General features: G+C 37.6%; 1 protein-coding gene and 1 long non-coding RNA gene across 2 annotated transcripts in view; one reads left to right on the top strand and one right to left on the bottom strand.

Annotated features, from left to right (window-relative positions):
* Positions 1 to 1,517: 1,517 nt before the first annotated feature.
* Positions 1,518 to 17,500, bottom strand: part of LOC138021269 (uncharacterized) — a 102,987-nt gene continuing 87,004 nt past the window's right edge. The window contains exon 3 of the long non-coding RNA XR_011126341.1: positions 1,518 to 1,539. This is a non-coding gene — a long non-coding RNA (uncharacterized lncRNA). The remainder of the gene's footprint in view (positions 1,540 to 17,500) is intronic.
* Positions 3,557 to 17,500, top strand: part of LOC138021199 (neuropeptide FF receptor 1-like) — a 32,145-nt gene continuing 18,201 nt past the window's right edge. The window contains exons 1-3 of the mRNA XM_068868083.1: positions 3,557 to 3,727; positions 6,967 to 7,101; positions 8,248 to 8,512. Of these exons, the coding sequence (XP_068724184.1) occupies positions 6,989 to 7,101; positions 8,248 to 8,512 (378 nt within the window). The 5' untranslated portion in view covers positions 3,557 to 3,727; positions 6,967 to 6,988. The remainder of the gene's footprint in view (positions 3,728 to 6,966; positions 7,102 to 8,247; positions 8,513 to 17,500) is intronic.

The raw sequence follows: 17,500 nt of genomic DNA, 5'->3' as shown, positions 1-17,500 counted from the left end.
AAAAAAAACTTGATGAGAACTGATGCGATGTTGTGTAATACCTTGTCAGACAGACGCAGGCTCATCACAAAAACATTTCTTGCTTTTTGGCGTACTTCTAAACGTCGGAATTGATCCAAACTTTCCACAAAAAAAGTTTTTTTTCTCCTTTTTGGCTTTATTCAAAGACTAATTTCGCATTCCGGCGAAAACATTTTTAGTTTAGCAACGCTTAAGGCAATCATTTACCATATAAGGTCAAACCAAGGTATATGAGCTGATAACCGAGATTGAGTGAACCAATCAGAGCACGCGAAATGCATTATCCGAGGTTGAGAATTTAATAAGACGTGTTATGACGTAGCAATTAGATATAGTCAACAAACGTGCTCGGCCTTACCCAGTTGTTCTTTCCTCGATCACTTTCTCAATGTTATGTGTTCCTTTTCTGTTCCAAGAAATTTAAATAAGGAAAGGAAAGGAATGGAATGGAACCTTATTTAAGTGTCTAGTCGTTCTAGCCCTGGAGCACTCATTGGGGGCACTGTAAACTGAAATTAATAATTTATTCAAATCAAGTCAAACGTTGGTTAAAAAATCGCACGGTTCCTATCAAGAAACTCTTAATGTTGTTTAATGTTACTTTTTGAATACGAAGCTTTGATTTATTTTCTGTAGTGGGCTTCTGTTATCATCTGTCAACAGCTTTGATATAAAACAAAAAATCAAAATTTATCGGCACGGGCGGTCGCTCTATAATAGAATTGAAGTTACCCCTTAATTAGGCTTTCCATTAAAGAATTATAACGAATTATAATGTTATTTATACTCTGAAAACGACGAACGATTAGCATTCTTTCCCGCAGTTCATTCAGTTGACACAAAGTGATCACGTATATCTTTGTGGTTGCCTGGCACGTGATCAATTTCTTCTTTTTGGCAGAACATAATGACCTTCCCCTTTATTCATAGAAATTAGAGACTGCAGAAATGTTAGTGTTTTACAATCCACTGTCATTAATCTTCAGGGGCACCCAACGTCAATTTTCGGAAAGTATCTGTTCGGAAAACGATTTTGTTGTAAAATTTCTTGTTTGCCTGCCTCTCTTAGGATTTTCGAACATCTGAAAAATGGTATAATTGCCTATTTTTAACGGATTTTTACCCTAAAAAGGTCACTTAGAATTTTCGGGAGGCTTTTTTCTGGCTAAAATTTTCGAAAAGGTAAGTTTTGATTCCTATAATTTTCGGATCACTAGACTTTCAGCAAGGAAATCCGAACAGCTGAAAACTTTTTAGGGGATAAAAAAGTGTCTATATCTACCATTTAAATACTAAAATACGTTTAACAATGCTATGTTTAAGTGGTTTTGAAATATATTCTCGTTGGGTGCCCCTAAATCTTTAGATGAGAATTAGAAATTTAGAGTCTTATGTAAAACTATATTATTTCTTTCTTCATCTGTCTTTTAGCTTGCCTTTTACTGTTAACTCCCGGTATTTACAGTAGCTTTGGTGCAAACGAAAACCCAAAAAAATTTGACCTGGCATCAGATTACACTGAAAATGAGAGGAAATATGAAGCGGAAACAACACGATCGCCTTTTTTTGTTTTTTTGCAGTTGTTATCAGGGCAATGCATGAGTACATTCAATCAAGGAATTTTTTTTTTGTCATATGCACCTTGACTCCATGAGATCGATTTGATGCTGAGCTCGGACAGTCTTTGCGGCACTCCAAGCAAAGCGCATACCCCAACTCCGGCAGTTTCTCAAATAGCCTTTCCTAGCGTACATATTTCGTTGAAAGAAACAAATCTCTTTCCTCGTGTAACATCGAAGTTATATCTAGTACATCTATCTTTCATTTTTTCCTAACACAGGCGAAATCGTTAAGCTTAAGCATAGCATTCCATTCGGTTCCTACACAAAGACCATGTCCATTTCCCAGACATGCCGTCGCCGGAAACGGCCAGTTCTAAAGCAGGGAATGGGAAATGGAAGAATGGAGATGGAAAACAGGAACAGGGAACGCGAAATGGGGAACGGAGAATTTTTAAAAGGGGGAATTACTAAAATCCCAAAGATGTTCGCGATAGCAGGAAACCATAAAAAATATATTCTCGCTACAGGGAATGTTTTGTCTTTTCTCAGTCGAGTTGATGGTAAGTGATCTTGGCTGAGTTTAAGTTTGGCCTAGCCCTATTTTAGAGATTCCCCGTTCCCCATTCCCCGTTCCTTGTCTTCCGTTCTCATTCCTTGATTCCCCATTCCCTGTTTTAGAACTAGCCCACTGGAAACTGCTTACAAGAAAGTTAGGGAAACGGCTTCTTGAACACATGCTGGGCTTCCTCGAAAAAGAAAAAAAATCTCTTTATCCACATTAGCAGTAGACTTATGGGTAATTTTTTTTGTTGTTGTCAAAAAAGCAGACTTTAAGTCATAATATACGAATCCAGATCTGTCAACTTTCACAGTCTCATGTTCTTATCTTTTCTCGCGTAGTCAGGGTCTCGGGAAAAGACTTCCAGTCACACGGTTTTTTTAGGGTAGTTTTATTACCTTGTCAAAGAAAAATAATATAAATTGAAAACAAAAGGAACGGATTAATACTAAATAAGAATGTCAGTACAGACCACTACTGCTCCATTTATAACAATTTTTACCGCCGTTTTTTAATGAATTTTGACAACAAATCTCTTTTCCACGCTTAACTCCTTAAGCTTGTAATGAGGAGAACTGGGAACAAAGAGGACACAAATAAGGTGATGAAGGTAAATTCTTGATCTGGGGAAATACTTCTTGTAAAATCTTCGGGTTTGTTTTTACTCGTAATTTATTAACTAAATATATTTTTTCATGGATCTCCAGACTTTCTTCGTGAGGGTTTTGTGGTCTTCTCTATGATCAATTTATTAAAAGGTGTCACGACACTAAAAGCTGTGCTCGATTATTAAACAAATCGGGCGCGAAATATGCCTGTGATAAAACATGCCGATTCGCTTTCGTTTACTTGTGTTAAGATCTGTTTTCATCCAGCCAGCCTATCGAATCCGGCTGGCGTTTACCGTGGTAAAATAAAACGTCGTTGTTAAAAGTAAACTGCCAAGTGAGACCTCAACCACTTTGATTACTGATCGTTTAATGGTCTTCAGTCTACCTTGCACATAGCGAACAAGATACTAAAAAATCAATATTTAAAGGCCTATTTCCGCGTTTTTTACAAAGAGTGACAAAGATTATTACAAAGTGCGATAGCTATTTTATTGCAAAGTGCGGCAAGTGTTATTACAAAGTGAGACAGTTATTACAAGGCGAGACGATTTTATTTGCAAAGTGGCGGGACAGATATTACAAACTGCGATGGTTATTGCAAATTGTTAGAGAACTGCATATTAGGCCAGTAGTGTAGCAGCTCTCGTTTCGTGCTATTTTTTGATATTGAAAGCAGCTTACATTGTTTTTAGTCATCGTTTCAATTGTTTAGTCTTTTTTTTTTTTTGGCTAGGGTAGCAAGCCAATCACATTATACATTACCGAGAGCCAATATATCACCCTACTAGGCTACTTGTGTGTATAATTTCAACTCTTAGATGTTGACGGCTCGTCACATCAATCCCTTCAGATTTCATCAAGTGGCAGCGCGGAAAAAGAAGCTGAAAAGTAAAGTATCGAATTACCGGTATTGGTGAGCTTTTCTCTTGCATCTGCAATTTTTCAAAGAGTTCAGTTATTTTAAGGATTGTGAGGTAAGTTTAATCTGGTTCTAGTCTATTCAGTTTTATTTACTGTTGCAATTGATCTCTCTTTTGAGATATTAATGCATGGAGATGGCTATGAAACTCGAGAAGTCTTTTTGTTTCTCGTTTTTGTCTGTATTTTTGGCCTTGATGATGCACAAAACACATATGCGCAACATCTAGATGAATTAGTGCTTGATCCAGAAAGAGATAAAGAATTAAGATAAGGATAAAGAATAGTAAATTGTTTGATGTTAGTGCGACAAAAATGTAGCCGCTAATTGTTAGCTATTCTAGTACCATAATTGTGCCCTTGGCGGCTTGTTTCAAGTAAATTAAAAAAATATCGAAGGCAATAAATGATCCTGATAATAAAACATGAACTTAGAAATTTGAAATGAATTTATTTGATGATGCGTAATGTCGCAAATCGGAGGGTGTAAAATACTTGTTGCAGGTCATTGTTTTACTATTAGTGAAACAAACCAAACCTTAAAAAAATGCTAACTTTATGCTTAATTAAACATTATTTTTTAGGCCTCGTGTAAGCATTACTAAAGGTTTGGGTTTTTTCAGCTATGGTGAAACAGTGACCTGCAAATTTAACTTGCAACCTGCAGCCGGCAGTTTAACGAGGGCACAGTATATCAACAACAGCGCCTAGAGTGTTTACGATGACTGCATTATTCCAACTTGTTTAGTGTCGGTTTTTTACCTCTTACTAAAAACCTCTGCAGACCCAAACGCCGGACAAAGCCGCAGCTCGAGTCATCGTATTAAAAAATTGTATATTGTTACAAACTAAAATCATAATATTTAAGCACTCTCACCCAACTTTTGAAGACATTTCTTTGGTGATTCAAGACATTTTAACAGGGAAAATCGAAAGAAACGTTTATGTAAATGAAGAGAAATCTGTATCAGATATACAGATATTCATTGAAGAAACATTTCTTTTGTTTCCTGATCATGAATTATTAATAATTTTATAATTAATGTTAGGTTTTCCCTTGGGGGCCCTGTACACGAGGTTTTCGTTTTTCATTAAATTATTTCTTCCGCTATCTTGATAGTTTGTTTCGTTTCTTATGAATACATCACAATTAACGTTACTGCTTATGCTAAAATTGTTCGTTTTCGCGTAAGTAAACGATGTTTGGTGTAAATGAAAATAGTTTGGCACTATTGGTCTAACTATTGGCACAAATGAAATTTTATTTTCTGCTAGTGAACAGCAAAAGGTGCAAAGAAGACCTCGCAGTACAAGTCCAAAGCTCAGAGGAATTTCCCTCGCGGGATCTGATGGAAAAAAACATACATTGAAAATTTTGAAAAAGCCCACCAATTTAAAAGCAAATTATGAACGCAATTGCAAAATTTGCGTTCATAACTGCGAGGATCATAGCTTCACTTGATTTCATATCCGCAGTTCATATATGATCCATTTTATATATCATTTCATCGCTAATTCATTCTTCACGGGAACGTTAGAACCCACAAATGACCAGCTCCCAACGTCAGTGGCTCCATAGCTCAGTCGGTTAGAGCGTTGAACCGGTATCGCGAGGTAAACGTGTTTAAACCCCGTTGATGTCCTGAATTTTTAGGCTTCTGTCCGCAATTGCAAAAATTAAGTTCATAAGTGAACTATTCAGCTTTAAACATTATCGTGTGCAAACAAAGTTCTATTATTATCATCATTATTATTTTTATTTTTATTTTTATTTTTATTTTTATTTTTATTTTTATTTTTATTTTTATTTTTATTTTTATTAAGTGATGCTATGATACATAATGCCGTGAGGGAAAACCGGAGTACCCGGAAAAAAAAACCTCACGGAGCAGAGTAGAGAACCAACAAACTCAACCCACACATGACGCCGAGTCTGGGAATTGAACCTGGACCCCATTAGTCGGAGACGAGTGATCTTACCACTGCGCCATCCCTACTCACTCAAAATCGATATGAACAACGGCCGAGTGACACCACAAAGTAATATTTTTTCAGTGAATAAAACCTGAAGAAAACGTGATGATGACGTGCTAGTCCCGAAGAGAAAGTGGCGGTCCCGACACTTAATCCACCATAGAAATCCAACAATAACTGACAATTTCGCTCGAAAAGTGTTATAATAGTTCATCAAAACAGAGAAAAACAATGAAAACCGTCAAACACTTACAAAGCAATTAGTGAACAGTAGGGTGAAGCAAAAAGTTTTGTATTCTTGACCTCTGGTGGTGTTTATTCGATGGCGTCCTACTCAAGCGACGTAACGTCAAAATGGATGGAGGAGTTGATTAAAAAAAAAAAAAAACGTAATTGGAATCTAAGAATACGAAAACCTCCTACCTCCTGGGATTGGGGTATCTGCGCCGTAATGGAAAAGCGCTACATCTGTTTCACTGAGGTGTGCGGTAACCTTAAGAATGTATCTTGTTTTGGTTTCAATTAATTCCGAAAATTTACGAAAATTGAAATATTTTACCCCTTGGTCATACGAAGAGTCTATCCAATTTAATTGGAACAAGACGCTAAACAGGCGTTTACGTGGAATACACCGATCAAAGCAAGCACCAGTCAGATACTGAAAAAAAAATGCTAGTTGTTGTTGATATTTCGGTTGCAGTGTCAGGTCAAATCACTGCTTTCATTTTTGCTCTGGCCGTGAGGCGCGGGGCTGAAAATCGAGGGCCGTTTGTTTTTCATTGTAGTCACAAACTGTAACCTTTGAATTTCTTGTGATTGGATAGTTTCTGTCAACTCTGGAAAGTGTAAATTTTCTCGGCAAAAACGCCATATTTTCAGTAGACGCTGTTGTTTACTTCAATCAATAGAAGCGCACCATCTGTATTTTCCGTTATTCCCATGTTATGGTCCTTGGTTTTCTACGTGGCATGTCTTTGCCCTTTCCTCTATGCTCCTGCGGCCTTTTTTTCCTGATTTAGTTTCATGTTTACTACATAGTAAAGAGTGGAAAAGGTGAAATCCGATCTATTGCTTAAATCAGGATTTTGACATGTTCGTACATAAATGCGAGCCAAAAACCTTTCCACTTTTTGACACTTCCGTTCGCAGTTTAATTTTTTTGGGGGGGAAATATTGCTCCTGGCCAAAATATGGGATACTTTCTACTGCGAATTCAGTCAATCAATCAACAAACAATAAACCAAAATGCTCTCATCCCTTGCAGGAAACTCAAAAGTATTTTTCTGATAACATTTAATTTAACGACTTAATTTTTCATCAGGTCACTGCAAGGCAAAGGTATCATGGTCACTTCATTGGATGCTGCATTATTGACAATCAAGTCTTTAATCTTCCTTGCAAGCATCACAGGAAATCTACTCGTCATTTTTGTCGTTATTAGGAATCGGGATATGAGGTACAAGTTGTTAGCACCACTATATATGTGGTTTCAAGTAATGGTATACACTTGCTTATTTGTTCTTCACGGCTTTCAAGAAACTTTACTACTAGAATAATAGACTCTATCATCTTAGAGACAATTTTTGGTTAACAAGATGCACTCCTTATTGTGTCGTAATAGGTCACCATAGCAACAGTAAAGCCATCTAGCAACACCTTACATTTTGTGTTTAAATGCTTTGATTCCAAAAAAGACAATATATTGGTGACGCACAATTTTTTATTGCTGGTACGTAATCAGCAGTCTACGGTGAAACTCCCTGATATTTTAATTTATACATTTGAGCACCTTAAATTTTCCAGTTGCGAAGGTTGCTCTGAATCCGCTCCAGAAAACGTTTATCAACCTTGCAGGCCGTTTTAATTTGGCCTGCTAATTATAAATACTTTTAAGCAATAAATATGGCGTTCACAGAGTTGGTTTTTGACAAATAAGCATTTTCTAACAAAAGATCGGTTGTGTTGGGATCTGCCTTTATTAAGGTAACCTATTAGGTCACCATATTCAGCACTTCGTTGTTTTAAATAATAATAAAACCTAGCTGCTTGGAGAGACATTACCGTGTCTTAATATGACAAGTGAAAAAAGTGTTGTAAAGTAAATGCTAGTAACAGACACTTTCTTGAAATTTTTGGAGCTACCTTAAATACTGAGCGCAGCTACCAAACAACAATAAAGTTGTTGATAAACGTCGAAATAAAGTCCGAACGAAAAATATAGTTCGTAGGATGCAGAAAGATGATGATGGTATAGAGAATTTTGTGATTTTTGACCAACGTACATTTTACTATCTGCAAACCTGCTAAGTGAAATTGATGAAAAAAACCCTGTAAAAGTTTGGCTTCCATGTTAAAAGGATTGTCTCAATGACTTATCAAACGACAAGGTATTTAATTAATCCCTCATCTGGGAATGGCTAGCCGTTTGCGACTCTGTAGCCGTTCACGGTCAAAGGAGAAAAGAAATCCATTTGAACCACATCGATTTTTAGCTGTTATACGTTGTTTTCCTCTAAACAAATATTATTTCTCTGTATTAAAATAAAGATAGCACTATTTGATACTGTGCTCTCGATCTGATCAAAGCCCCCTTACGTTGCAGGACTCCTTTTAATTATCTACTTGTGAACCTGGCGGTAGCAGACATCGTTTATCCGTGTTTTCTTCTGCCACAATTTCTTGTAAGCCTCAAGATTACATCTGCAGATGAGATGCCCGGTAATGCGATCTGCATGTCCCTGCGTATGACGGCGTGGACTGGAGCTTCTGCTGGCGTTTTTACAATGATTATCATCGCCAAGGAACGCTACTATACCGTAGTCCATCCACACGGAGACAAAGGCAAACTTACTACCGGTGCTTTGAAGGTATGACGGTATCTTCAATATTACAATTCCTACTTTGTTCTTGAAATCTCTTTTAGGAAAGGCTTGCATTTTGGGATAAATATTCCTGTCTTGACCGTTATTAAGTCGCAGGTGCCCCAAGCTCAGTGTGAGGGAAAGCCAACATGGCTGACAAAAATAAAAAGGGTTTGCATGGGAATCCCAATAAAAAGGCTAAAGAAGGTAATTATACGACAAAAACTCTAAATTTAAAAAAGCCTTAGCTTATTGCAACTGTAGGTAGCTTCCTTCATGTATGGTAATTTTTCAGATTCAATGCGATTTGAGGCATTTTTTTATTCCTCGGTTCCCCACCGTATTATGAATTCCCAAGGCTGCACACTCCATTTTGGAGAGCCCACGAAACTGAGTCAAATGTTCCTTGAAAAAATACTCCCTCGGTGACAATTCTACAATTCCACATCAGAAGCAATTGACGAAGATTGAACCTTCATTTTAACCCACCATCAACGCAATAGCAGCCCTAAGAGCGCCGTAAGATGGGAGTTTGTTCACTCGATCAAAAGAAAAAAACCTTTGGAACTAAAGTGGTTACTTCGACCGTTGGGTAACAAACTGAGCCCTACCGGGATACCGGACCTTAGTTTGTCAACAACAATTTCCTTGGGTCCCGTCAAGACTGTATTCTCTCAGATTTTATCAATAATTTAATTTCACTGGCTTCCGTAAGTCCATCCACAAAGTACTCGTAATTGAGTTATTTGCCCAGTCTCCTGGGAGAACAAGTTTTATTCGCAGGTTAAGTTCAATAGAGTACTGTTACGTTACGTTTGCGAAATGGGTTTCACAGATCAACGCGACTTCTGCTGTGTGTCCATGGTGTTTTAGTAGTCTTCCCAGTTTTGCTTTGACAAGCATATCTTAAAGCGGTTTTCCTTTTATTACAGACATTTGCTTGATTGAATGCATATATATAGTAATGAATTTATGTAGCTATATATGAATTTATGTACCCATTGTCCTGATGACAACTGCAATTTTTTTTTTTTCGATTTCGATTTTTCTTCCCCTAGTTTTTGCCATTAAGGACGTTCGCGCTAATTGTTTGTGCGCAACGCGGTTACTGCGCAGGTAACGCGACTGTAATATGTCACGCATTTCTTCATTTCTTCTAGTGAAGTTGAGGTTTTAAAACCTTTGCAAAGACCGTGGACGATAAGTCTTGCACAGCGTTGGATCAGAGAAGATCGTGATCAGTCAAAATTGATGAAAAAATATTTATGAAAATCAAGTAGACTATTGCACGACTGATATTCGCGTTGTTTCCTACTCGACTTTCAAGCCAAATAACCTTTGTTATTATACATTCAACTCTCTAACTCTTTTGTGATTGGCCGAAAGCCTACAGTGAATTTTCGAAATCAGCGCCTGTGACGTCATAACTGCAGATTATACGGTTATCATGTCAAGGTCACTCAAGGTCACGAGTTATCATGTCATGTATTCCCGCAGTGCATGATTTCTAAGGGTAATCATGTGAAGTTCGCGCGCTTTGTGTTGCTTGCCGTCAGTGAAGAAGCAAAACAATGACTTCCAGGTTTGGTTTCTTCAGTTACTTATTTGTTGCTGTATACTTTCTCATCAAGCTTTTTTTCAATTTTTCACATGTTGTCTAATGCTCAAAATTTTTTGTCAATCGAATTATGTGCCGCTGATTTGTACACGGTTTACTCGTTGGCAAATAAGTTACCAGTTCCACTCACTGTCGTGACCATTTTTGTTCGTACAATGCGTAATAAAACAATTACTAGATTCGGTTTTTGTGATATCCAGAATAATCAATGTCTCGGTAAGAGTTATCATCCGAAGCCGAAGGCTGAGGCTGATAACCCTTACCTCGACCTTGATTATTCTGGATATCACAAAATCCTCATCCAATCATTGTTTATTAGTATTTATACAAAATCGCGCGCTCTCATTGGCTCACTATACAAACAATAGCCTTCATTTGGCGCGAAAATATGCTCGGATATTTGTCCGCGGGCATTATCTGTTCCGAGAAGCGAACAGTTTTCCGAGAGCGAACCTCGAGGAAAACTGTGAGCTCAGTGATTATTGGTGAATATTCTCCTCGACTTCGTCTCGGTGAATATTCATCGATAATCACTTCGCCTTCGGCGAATAATTGTTAAATATTCACAGAATGAGGCCACATTTAGCTTCATGTTTGAGAAATGTTTGAGAAATGGCCTCTTATTGCCTTGTTTTTAATTTTCTTTACACATTTTTTCAGCTCCAGAAAATTTCCATGATTCTTCTAAGGAAGGTTTTCCCACTCCCACATCAAGAAATTCCAATTAAGCTTCATACTTTGTGGATTTAAGGCCAATCTCTTTTCATGGGGTGGGTACCACATGGTTTTCTCTAGAGCTGAAAAATTGCCAAATTTGTGTACAGTAAAACGAATTATTGCATAAGTTTATTGGTTACATGCAGTATTGAAGATTTTTTGTTCATCTGTTACAACCATTATCTTGGATAAGGAAGCTCACAGAGGGCTGAAGCACCTTAAAGAGTGACCCTAGGGGAGACGATAATCAGCTCAACTCACGAAACATGTAAGATTGCAGCATACGGTGGATACAATCAAATGCTAACACAGCCCTGCCTGAGGTGGGCTGGAATTTTGATGCTAGTATTTGAGAAATTTAATCTAAGTACCCTGCTTAACCGAAAAAATCAGAACCCATCTCGAAGTGGGCAGGGGTTTTTAAGAAAGTTGAGCTGAAGTCTTATCCTGGCTAAAATTTACCATTTAATAAGATCCAACAGAATATGCGTTTCATTCATCTAGCATTACAAACTTTTACAATTATGTTTTGAAAGCATTGTACATGCTCTTGGTTTGCATAATTGGAGGTGGTTTGCGTTTGTATTGATTTTCTTGAACCTTAATGCAGTCAAACTCTCAGTCAAACAATTTAGGTAGCTCAATTAGATTGGTAACCAGTTTTATCAAAACTCAGCTGCACTCTACGACAAGGCTAGGCTCACATACATGCATGCTCAATCATTCATGCACGACCCATACTAAAAACATGCAATTACAAAAACAATCACATCTATCGGTGATTCCTTTTTCTTTTCTTTCTGAATATCAATTGTTGGATAACCATTTGCCAAATAAGACTTTACAGCTATACAGAATGTTCGTTAAAAAGTCAGTAAGTCAAATAAATTAAATTCTAAAAAGTGTTAGATTAATTATGTGTTTTGTTTTTTTTTTAATGGCAAAACATATATAACATTTGTTTACAGTTATTATAGTCCAAACAAGAAATTGCATTCGTGATAGTCAATAAATTACAAGATATCATACAAAAATATCATTAAATGCTGATTAGTTTTGGGGCTAAAATTGATTGATTAATTCCCATTATCCAAATACAAATTCTCTTGACTGACCTCCATATTTTCTTACAGTACTAGTGGTAAGAATTTGGTATCTTATCAAAGAAATAAATTTCACTTAGTGGTAATTTTTATGAACCCTCATGTTTTCTCTTGACCTACACTGTATTTATCACTATTTTAAGGACAAAGCTGTCCCTAAGATTTAAGGAGCCAGATTATATATGCGAGTAGCAGCAGGGGAATTGAAAAACCAGGAAGTTCTCTTGGTCTCATTTTCCTCTTATTTCATAAAGTGCACGGGGGCATGCTCCTGTAGTAGCCAAGAGAAAACCTTACTGACAGCCCTGTAAGGAGACATTTGATGTAAACCACTTGGGAATTAAAGGATTAAGGTTCTTTAATATATCACATGCCACTTGTGCATCATGGCTGTCCTTAAACTAGACTTCAAGTAGTCACTATTTCAGTATTTTATCAAAATAGGCACTCAAGCAAGATGCATTGCTAAGGAGGCAATTTATGGCTTGACCCTCTTGATGCATCAACTTATGACTATTCACAGTCTACATTGTAGAACCAAAACCACCCAAAGTTTCAGTTTCAAAAGTTTCAGTAATCAAGATATGAAAACTAAATTCATGCTGTGGTCAGGACATTGATATCTTCAAACAAGAGACTATTCAAACAAGAGACTAAGCCAAACACAATCACTTGTCAAAACTAGTCAAGATGGTACAATAAGGGGGCATACATTTACAAGAGCTGCACACACTCTTACAACGCAATCGATCATTGGAACCTGGGCATGTGGTGACCCATGAGGATAAAATGCAAGAAAGTCAGTGGGCAGTGTACCTTCTTAAATAGTAAACCTCCGCCGAAGCAGTCCAATCACTCTTTCTACATAGATGTGAACTCTTGCTGTGCCCCTTGTTTTCGCCACATCAATTGGGTCCTGTTGGGATTTTCCTTTGGTGAATGCCGGAATAACCAACTTTGCTTGCTTTAGGCCAGCACTCTCTGTAATGGTGAACCCCATGTCTGCCATTGCCATATCCCCAGTGCTAAAAATCCACAGTTCTCTGTAAGGAACTTGGCAGATGTGCAGCCTCCCCAGGTTTCAGATACATAGGAGATGTTTCCCTGAGGGGTAATTCCTATGAGAATATTTTATGGTGTTATGGTGCTTGTAAGACGAAAAGGTTTGGGCCCTGGCTAGTATATTTGTTGGCCTTTCAATGAATATCTCAAAACAGTCAATGATCACTGTGACCTTTTTTTCCCGAATGCATATTGAAAACACATTGGTATGGTATGCCACAATTGTTCTCGTTCTGGCCAGTAAACAAGAGGAAATAACGTGTCATCCATCACCACCATCCAAGCCGAAGAAATACGTGAGACTGTAGCCGATAGATACTGGGAACCTGTAGGTCAGGCCTTGAAATGGAATATATTTAATCTCGGCTTCATCAGCACCATAACAAATTCCTGGAATTTGTTAAGGGTTTTGAGTGCGGCGATTAACGTTAACGTGAGGTGCAACCTGTTCAAACATCACTATGAGAATTTCGTAGGACGGAAGTCCTGTGTAAAATTGCACTCTTTCATCTGCCTTGAAAAACCCTTGTCTGGAGCTTGATATCAACTTCTCGTTGAAATGAGGTAGTTTAATTATTCTGTCTGAGTTTCCGCGTCCCTCTAGACCCTTTGCATAAATGGCAATGTACATCCTAAGCCTCACATCCATGTGAAAAATCCTCTGTCTAGAAACGTAAGTACGAGGCTAAGGATGTACGAAGTATTGTTATTCAAATTTAGGCGCCATATGTGCAAAGGGTCTATCAGGTGCTTTGGAATCACTTGATTTCCTATGCAGATTATCAAACGCCTGTGTTTGGGTTTCAGCATCCACATCAGGCAATTCATGTTTGCTTGGTTTCCGGCAGAGACGATCAAACGCTTCTGTCTGAGTTTCAGCACTAATGCCTGATGTGGATGCCACATTTACACCCTGATGCGATTTAAGAGTTTCGCTTGCAAAGTCCGAAAAGGCATCTTGAAGCTCCATCTCTTCGTTTTCTGCGTTAGCACACTGATCTGAAGTACCCTCCGTGTTTTCAGAAAAATCAAGAGAAGCGATTCGTGTGCCGCTTTCATTGACACGCTTACGTTTCGCAGTAGCTTCGAGTTCCTGTTGCTCTATTGCACTCGTTCCGTGTGCTTTCGCCCTTTCAGCTCTTTCTTGCGTCACCTTCGAATTCCTTTCTCTGTATTCCTTTTTACCAAAGGTTCAACGATTGAAACTAGTCAACATTATGCTTATCCCAATGCTTAGCAGGGCTACCTGACACAAAGTGGCGGCCACAAACTCGTTCACTGTGTAAGACATTTTTGTATTCGGTATTACCTCGACTGATCGCCGAAATCCACCTCTCGGGCCTTGTTGTCGTCAGCTCCTCCATCTGCTCACCTTGATTTTTAATGACAGAAGACGAAACATTCATTTACCATCTTTATTTCCGGTTTTCGTTCCACAACCGACTAAAATACATAAAACTATGACTACGTCTCTTTCCAGCTCTTGCTTTGTTTACATCCGAGGGGCTCCAACATGGCGGATGTCACACGTGGTCAATTTAAGTTCAAGTGGGTGAAAACCAAAAATAGCTCATAGCGGGCGAGCAAACTTACCCTTAATTAATCCAAGACAGAGTTCATGTTAATCGGGTGGCGACAAAGAATATGACTTTTTATTTAACCCCTTCCTTATTCATTGATGGGATCCCTATTGAACAGGTTTCCCATACTAAATCATTGTGGGTACTAATTGATCAAAACCTGTCTTGGAGTGAACACATCAATAAATTTACGAAACAAATTGCATCCGGCATCGGGGTCCTGAAACGCATACGACTTTTTGTCCCAGCATCGACGGTAGCTCTCTATTTTCAACTCGTTGGTTCAGGCACATTTCGCCTATTGTTCTGTCGTGTGGGGCGGTTGCAACAAAACCCTCGCAGACAAGCCCCAAAAACTAGAAAATCGTGCTGCGATGGTTTTGACCTTTTCTAGCTACGACACTGATGCCTGAATGTACTTATTCAATAATTTGGATGGGAGTAAGTCCAAAACCAGCGTAAATTCTAAAAAGCTGTCGTGGTCAACAAAAAACTTCATGGTTTAGCCATGAAGTGATATGTGGACTACTAATACGGTCAGTGTAAAACGCAGACTGCAGACTGCAGACCAGGGATAAAATGCAGACTGAGGTTATAACGTAACTGTTGAAAAAGCCCAAACCCCTTAGAAATGCTAACCTTAGGCCCAGTTAGGCCTAAAACAATATTTAGGCTTAACTGTTAGCATTTCTAATGGGTTTGGGCTTTTTCAACAGTTAAATTATAACCTCAGTCTGCATTTTATCCCCGGTCTGCAGTCTGCGTTTTACACTGACCGATACTAATAGGACTACCTATTCCTTGAGAGAATCCGAGTGCCAACTGGTTGTTCCAAAGAAGCGCTCTAATTATCTCTAAAGCAGTTTTGGTTATAGCGGCTCGGTGCTTTGAAATAGCCTGTCTGTCGAATTGCGGCAAGCAAGTACTCTGAATGCATTTCGTTTAGGATGCAGCGGCTTTTTGTAGCTATAATTATTATTATAACACACACAGCACTTCTGGAAAGCAGTTTAATAATTTCTACTTTTTAAATAATTTCTACTTTTTTTACATTTAAAAAAATAAATTGTGACTTGTAAATTAGAATTGTGATATATGTACTTAGGTTTCACTTTTAAATTATAAATTACTTTTAAATTATATACTAGAGTGTAGATTTGAAGATAGTATATATTTTTATAATGTTCTATAAATACTGAGGAGTACCCCTGGTATAAATAAAGATTGACTTGACTTAACTTGACTTGACTTCTTAAGCCTTTTATCGGGATTCCCCAACCTCGTCCCTAGGGCCTTCTCCTCTGCGATTTTTAAAATGGCGGCTCGTCTGGAGAAGACCCTGGCCAACGCTGAACTCACGTGGTACAAAATCTCCAAAAATCTTGGAGATTTTTATCACGTGACATTTTGAGAAAGACCAAAACAAAATGGCGGCGAAGCATCGCGTAGGAAGCAAAACACCGGTGACAGAACGCTTTAAGTTTGTACACGAGGCAGTGGTGGCTTCGCAGTAAGATGAAATATTTTTACGGATGTTTTAATTCTGGAGCAGGACTTCTGCGCTATAAAAGTACGTGTACAAAAATCAAAAAAAGTATCTCAATACAACGTTGTGAGCATTTGTAAGTTTATTCCACTTTCGTACTCACTTTATTTTACTGTTATTGAAATCAGATTGAACATCAAAGAGAAAAACTCAGCTGCTCTTAAGTACAGAGTGAAAAACTCTTTGTGCCCTCATATTACTAAGCTTATTCAAGCAACATGATCGAGTCACATACTCCAACTTGCTATGTGAACATTAAGGAATTTACTCTATATAAGCTTATTTTAATTAGTCTGACTGAAATTAAATTATCGATTGATTGAATGATTTCCTTAATTCACAGACATCGCTTTTTATTAAGTCTAATTAACAGAATTTATTAAATTGAGTCTTAAGTTGATTATACACATGCAGTATACAGTTTTACATTACTTAAAAATATACTCTAATGATCTAAAAACAAGACTACACACCCTTGTAATTGACCCTTTTTGGATCTACAGGTATGAACATTTATATGATTATTAGGCTTTGGATTCAATTAAAAACTTAGGGGCAAAGAGAATCTAATTTTTGCAAAAACTTACGTTGTATAGGTGATGTTCTATAACCTATTTCTAGCTGATACTTTAATCTGAATGTATATAGGAAAATGTATAAATAATTAGCAACAATCTGGAAACCCATTTTCAATAGACCATATTCGTATTCTCAGTATTGGACTGGAACTAGCTTGCAATGGAGGCTTATGCAGGGGAATATATTAAAAAGTATTTGCATGTGAAAAGATTCCCCTGTATTAGCCTCCATTGCAAGCTAGTTCCAGTCCAATACCGAGAGTACGAATATGGTCTATTCCTTGCTGAACCACATTTTCACTCAGTTCCTTAATCAAATGAAATTATTGCCTGATAACCCAAGGCTACATACTGTAGCCCGTACTGTAGCTACTGTATATTGTTGTTAATTTTTCAGTTGGGCTGGTGGATGTTCTTCATGCCCATAAATTTTAAGCAACCTTTTTGGTGGTGGGGGGTAAATACTTATGTTTTTTTCAAACTACAGAATTACTATAAGAAAACAAATAATTATTTCAATTGTTAATTTATTATTTATTGTATTAACCTGGGAAAAAAGTTTGACTGTTATGTAAGTATATCCTATTTGCAGCCCACAAACTACAAAACTGATTTCCTTGCACCAAGTTTTTGCATGAATTGTTAGGCTTTGATTTACCATTGTCTAACCTTGAGCACCACTTAATTCCAGTAAACTATGTTTGCCACAATGACCTGTTGCATTGTTCTCTTTATCAAATGACATCTACAGAATAATACTGGGAATGAGTTTATCCAAAGATGTGTGTTG

The sequence above is a fragment of the Montipora capricornis genome, chromosome 1 (assembly GCF_036669925.1).
Source record: "Montipora capricornis isolate CH-2021 chromosome 1, ASM3666992v2, whole genome shotgun sequence".
Lineage (NCBI taxonomy): Eukaryota > Metazoa > Cnidaria > Anthozoa > Scleractinia > Acroporidae > Montipora > Montipora capricornis.
Note: the sequence above shows the minus strand (reverse complement) of the source record. Positions and strands in the feature narration are given on the sequence as shown.